This window comes from Lepus europaeus, chromosome 3, assembly GCF_033115175.1.
Source record: "Lepus europaeus isolate LE1 chromosome 3, mLepTim1.pri, whole genome shotgun sequence".
In the NCBI taxonomy this organism is placed as follows: domain Eukaryota; kingdom Metazoa; phylum Chordata; class Mammalia; order Lagomorpha; family Leporidae; genus Lepus; species Lepus europaeus.
The window spans coordinates 33,899,354-33,904,754 of NC_084829.1; the positions used below are offsets into that span (position 1 = coordinate 33,899,354).

Sequence of the window (5,401 nt, forward strand, 5' to 3'; positions counted from 1 at the left end):
AAAAAGTTAAAAATAGAGGCATGGAGGAGCCAGGACTCAAAGTAGGCACTCTGCTATGGGATGCAGCCTTAACCCATTGTGCCATAACACCCACCTCAAAATTCTGTTTCTTGACCAGAGCGGTGATTAAAGGGGTTTTTCCATAAACAATTCATCAGATTGCACATACTGCCCATATCTCTGTTTTATTTTACAATAAAATACTTTGATGAAAAATAGAGTGGAAAAACAGCGACTGAGCACGTGTCTTCTGAAAGCTGAGGAGAATGCAGCTGGAAGACATCGGGGGTCATGACTTACAGGGTTAGGCTGGACCACAAGGAAGCAGGCAGTGTGGGTTTGGAAGGAGCTCTGTCTTCCTGGAAGGGTTTCTGGGGAGTGTCCTTGTGGGTGAGGCTAACGGAATACCTGAGCAGAAGGAAGAAGGGTGGTGGGGAGGGGATGCATGATCTCAGGCCACAAAACTCTACAATCAGTTCAGAACTTGTCCAGGGAGCACAGAGAAGAGTCACTCCAAGAACATTGGCTTCACAACGGTCCTTTGTGTAGCCTCAGGCCCGGAGCCACTCACTTCAGGCTGTGGTGGAAGAACACCTTAGTGCGGCTGCGGTGGGAAAACAGCACTAAGAGACCTGAGGGAGCAGTGAGAAAGGTCCTGTGAGACCACCCGCCCACTCTCCGGGAGCTCAAGACACAACCCCGCCCACCAGGGCCACTCTAGCCCTCCAGCACCCCCATGGCTTCTCCCTCTGACCAAAGAATGAGAGAGTAATTTGACACCCAAAGACAAAGAACGGGAGACAGTACCTCAGCAGCAGCAGAGAGCCGTGTCTTCACATATCCTAGAAAACACAGAGCAGAGAGAAGGGTGGAATGCCCTAATTAGGACTAAATGTTGTGCTTGTCCTCGGGGACGAGGGACGGCCACACTCAGCCCAGGATACTGCTGGCTTTAGGAAAACCTACCCTAGGGACCCTTAAGAGGAACAGCCAGCCACCTGTGTCTCAACTCCTTGATGCTTAAGGGAAGTGGGAAATTGGGGAAGTCCCAAGGCAGGTGGCGGGGTTCTCTCAGAGGTCAGAGGTCATTACCTTTCCAAGCCCTGATGTGAGTGATGGTTCCCGCCAGAAGGAAGATCAGCCCAAGCAGGAAGCCTGCAACTCCACTTAGCATCTTTGCCCAAGAATATTCAGACTGAGGCCCTGTGGGAAAGAGGTCTTTAGTTAGCAGACGCTCCCAATATGTTGTGCATCTTACGAAATCCCAGAGCCTGCACTGGATACGAAATCTAGAGCTATTTAGAGAAGAAATAAACTTAGAAATGGTTCTCGAGGCCAACGCTTGCACCACTGGAGTTGCTCCCCATGTGTCACTGGTTTGAATAGCCAATAAGCATGCCCCCTAACACTAAGACCAGCGAGAGGAGACTCGCTCCCAGGGAAGCAAGTAACAACGTGATGAGCCCTCCTTGTCTGAGAAGATGAGAGGATGGGAGTCTGCCATGTTGCCTCCCAGCCTAACCCAAGGGCTCCAGAAGAAGTCACCCTGTGACCAAGATCAATAGAGAGGTGACAGGGCCCAACAGTAGCTCATATGACCCTGCCTTGAGCCCAGAGTGCACAAGCAACTAATTCTTACTCCACTCCACAGAAACAGGGCTCAGCAGGCTGGGGTGATCCACGAGACAAGTGTAGACATCTCCAAGCTCGGGAGTCATTTCCAGCATCTCTGTGGTCTGAAAGGTCCAGTCTCCGTTTCTGATAAGGCCTGTGGACATGATCCCGGCTCTCTCCTCCTGCCCATTCCGCAGCCACCTGACTCTGATGTCCCCCGGATAGAAGCCCGTCACAGAGCAGAGCAGCAAGTTGTGCTGTCGCAGGACCGGGGTCTTCTCTGGGTACACTGTCACCTCTGGTGGCACTGGGAAGGGACAGAAAATGAGATGCCATGAGGATAGGGCTTCTTTCGGGACTGTTACTACCCTGGATTTCTCTCCCAGATCACACAAATGGAAACTAGGAGGGGCCGGCACTGTGGCATAGCAGGTAAAGCCACTGCCTGCAGTGCCGGCATCCCATATGGGCTCCAGTTTGAGTCCCAGATGCTCCACTTCCGATCCAGCTCTCTGCTATGGCCTGAGAATGCAATGGAAGATGGCCCAAGTGTTTGGGCCCCTGCACTTGCGTGGAAGACCCAGAAAAAGCTCCTTGCTCCTGGCTTCAGATCAGCCCAGCTCCAGCCATCGCAGCCATTTGGGCAGTGAACCAGCAGGTGGAAGACCTCTCTCTCTCTCTCTCTCTCTCTCTCTCTCTCTCTCTCTCTGCCTCTCCGTCTCCCTCTGTGTAACTCTGACTTTCAAATAAATAAATAAATCTTAAAAAAAAGAAAAAGTAAGAAAGAAAGAAGAAAAAGAAAACTGGGAACATAGGAAAATCTCAGTGCCCAAGGCTCCGAGATGGGAGATATTGATGTCCTCAAAAAGGATTTAGACGTCATCAGGTGCTCCCATGATAGCTGCTCCTGTCTGAGACTATGCTATCTTCAAAGTCCCTGAGGGCTCTGGGGATCTGAGACCAGGACCACAGTGACCTGACCAGTGAGGAAGCTGGGTGAGACACCCTTGGGGGCAGGTCATCCTCACAGACTCCCCTGCCTGCACAAACCCATTGATCTTGAAGCAGAAAATTGCCATTCACAAGGAAGAAGCCAGCTGGCCAGGTTCTCAGGGGGCAGGTTCCTGAACCACACCAGACCCTCACCGTGCACCTCACCTTTTCTCCCCACAGTGAAGGGAGCCCCCAGCCTGTAGTTGCGTCTACAGAGCAAATCCACAGACGCTCTGTTCCTCTCCAGGATGTCGGGCCGATTGTTCCACGTCTCGGCATCAGGCTGCCCCAGCTCCGTCAGCGCCACAAACATCCCCACGTCGCTGTCAAAGTGTGCGTACTCCTCCAAATTAAAGATAAACCTGACCACAAACCGCACCTGCTCTGTCCCGTTGGTGAAGTAGCAGTCAGCCTTTGCCTGAATCACAAAATCTTCTGGAAAATGAAAAGAACCGTGAACCAGCCCCCAGCTGGACAATTCCTTGCCTGATGAATTATGTCAGACCACAGGGATTTCAGAGGAAGACCTTTGACCTCAGAGTGCTCAAAAGCACAGTGCTGAGAAAAGAGACAGAAGGTGATGCAACCCAGGAGAGGAAGGGAGGGAGGGTCGGGTGGAAAGTATCATTAGGTTCTTAAAACTGCATAGGTAGAACACACGAAATGTGTTGCCTGTGTATAAACTTTAAACAATGATATGTTTCTAAAAGCCACCCTCATACTTAAAGACATCCCAGATACATTTGGGGTGGATCTCTTTGGAGAGGAGGGAGCGAGAAGGGAGACAGAGGAAGAAAGGAGAGAGTGCTGTTGTGGGCAATGACCGAATGTGCTGCGAACTCACTGGGTAGGATTAACTATGCACTTGAAAACAACAGCAGTGAAAGGAAATTCAAGCCGAGATAATCACAGATAATCACATAGGTAGTCAGGAATGACTGGAAGGACAATTGCTAGCTAGCTTGAGTTGTAAATTTACTTTCACCTCTAAGTTCAGAGCTTCTTCCAAGAGATACCCAGGTAAGCCATAGGATGACCCCCACAACCATGCTCATGTCCCTCTCTCCCTCCCCCTCTCCCTCTCTCCCTCCCTCCCCCTCTCCTCCTCTCCCTCTCTCCCCCTCTCCCTCTCTCCCTCTCTCCCCTTCTCCTTCTCTCCCTCTCTCTCCCTCTCCCTCTCTCTCTCTCTTTCTCTCTCTCCCTCCCTCCCTCCCTCCCTCTCAGAAGCCGGTCTCAGGGGAGAGCCCAACCTCCTGTTCCTCCCATTTACATACTTCTCCACTTCCCTTTACAGTCTGATTCAGGGGGAAAATCTGAATTTTCCATCAACACTTAAAATCTGATTTTCTTCCAGGTGTTCTGTTTAATGGACACTTTATAAACTTGGAGTGGTTTCTGTTCTCTAAGAAGGATGATCCCCTCCCCGTAGGTTTGTTCCTGTTTCGTTTTTAACAAAACTCCTATATGCAAAGCGCATTCTGTTCTTAGCACATTGCATCCTGTTTTCTGCTTATAGATATGTGCTTTCATGGTCTCAGATTGTTTCACGTTTGCATTGCCAGTTTCCTCAGCCAGAAAAATAACAAATGACAACCCGCACTCGTACTTTAAACTGCACTACAATTCTATGTAAAAAGCAAGATTTTAATAAATGATGGAAAAAATCACCTTCCAATTTCAGGTGTCCACAAACACTGCCTTTAGATAAATAGAGAGACAGTCATAATCACCAGAATAAACTCTTGGTTGAAGAGTGGCAGCCACTCTCACATTGCATCAGCTTTTACTGCTCCCATGGCTGACACTGATACAATAAGGAATCTAAACAAGGCTAAGCGTTTTCCTCCTCCCTGCCTCCCTACCCCTTGAATCTGTGTCCCTTCTCCCAGCAGTCCAGCATGGGTGGAAAGGAGGGAAGGGGTACTCTTCAGCACTGTCAGCGGGGTGAGCTCTGCACCTTGAAACCAGAAGCCACTTCCAGTCCAGTCTATGACCTGAATCTATAGGAAAAGTCATCCCTCCCCAGGACAACTGTAGCATGCACACCCTGAACGAAAGGCTGCTCTTACCTGGAGAGTCTCCTTGAGTCATGGAGTAACCCAGCCTGATCAGATTCACCAGCAGAGCCACCACCCAGGGGACCCACGTGGAATCCATTCTGGAGAGAAAAAAATAAAATAAGATAGCAAAATCATCAACTTGTTCAGAGCTTGCCCCACATCACTCCGTCAACAAAAAATTCATTAAGAGTAGAGATCGCTTTCTTGCCTTCCCGGGATTGGAAACTCCTCAGACTGACAACCAATCAAAACAGGAGAGCTTTGCATCATTAGGTGCCGGGTAGAACACCATAGAGTTGCATTATATCATTCAAGAATTGTTTACTGCAGCATCACTGACAGTAGCTCAGGCATGGGAAAGGGGCTGGAAGAAGAAGGGAAAAGATACTCCACATTGTATGGGGTCCTAGAATAGCTGGGCAGGTTGCCCATTGTGTATCCTGCTGTCCTCATCTAGTGCTGCCCCTTGCCTGCTCTGACCAACGGGTCTCCCTTCCCATGGAGGCGCTGCCATTGCCAGTGGGTGTGTAAAACAAAGGAGAGTGGACAATATTCTGAAGCGTGCCTCCAGAGGAGTTAGTGAGGGTTATCAAGGAACAGAAGACAGAAAATAACCTAGAGGCCAGCGCCGCGGCTCACTAGGCTAATCCTCCGCCTTGCGGCGCCGGCACACCGGGTTCTAGTCCCAGTCGGGGCACCGATCCTGTCCCGGTTGCCCCTCTTCCAGGCCAGCT

The 5,401-nt window shown here is 50.2% G+C and overlaps 1 protein-coding gene across 2 annotated transcripts; it reads right to left on the reverse strand.

Moving 5' to 3' along the window:
* Nucleotides 1–224: 224 nt before the first annotated feature.
* Nucleotides 225–4,810, reverse strand: LOC133756830 (HLA class II histocompatibility antigen, DO beta chain). 2 transcript variants are annotated; one of them, XR_009865542.1, is made up of 7 exons: nucleotides 4,677–4,810; nucleotides 2,773–3,042; nucleotides 1,640–1,921; nucleotides 1,093–1,203; nucleotides 808–842; nucleotides 572–632; nucleotides 225–408 (listed from the first exon to the last, which is right to left on the reverse strand). XR_009865542.1 is itself a non-coding variant. In XM_062187426.1 (6 exons), the coding sequence occupies exons 1-6, from the start codon at nucleotides 4,762–4,764 to the stop codon at nucleotides 624–626; spliced, it is 795 nt and encodes a 264-aa protein (XP_062043410.1). In that variant the 5' UTR covers nucleotides 4,765–4,810; the 3' UTR covers nucleotides 225–623. The 2 variants fall into 2 exon arrangements, 1 of the variants encoding a protein (XP_062043410.1); XM_062187426.1 differs by having other exon boundaries at nucleotides 225–632.
* Nucleotides 4,811–5,401: the final 591 nt, after the last annotated feature.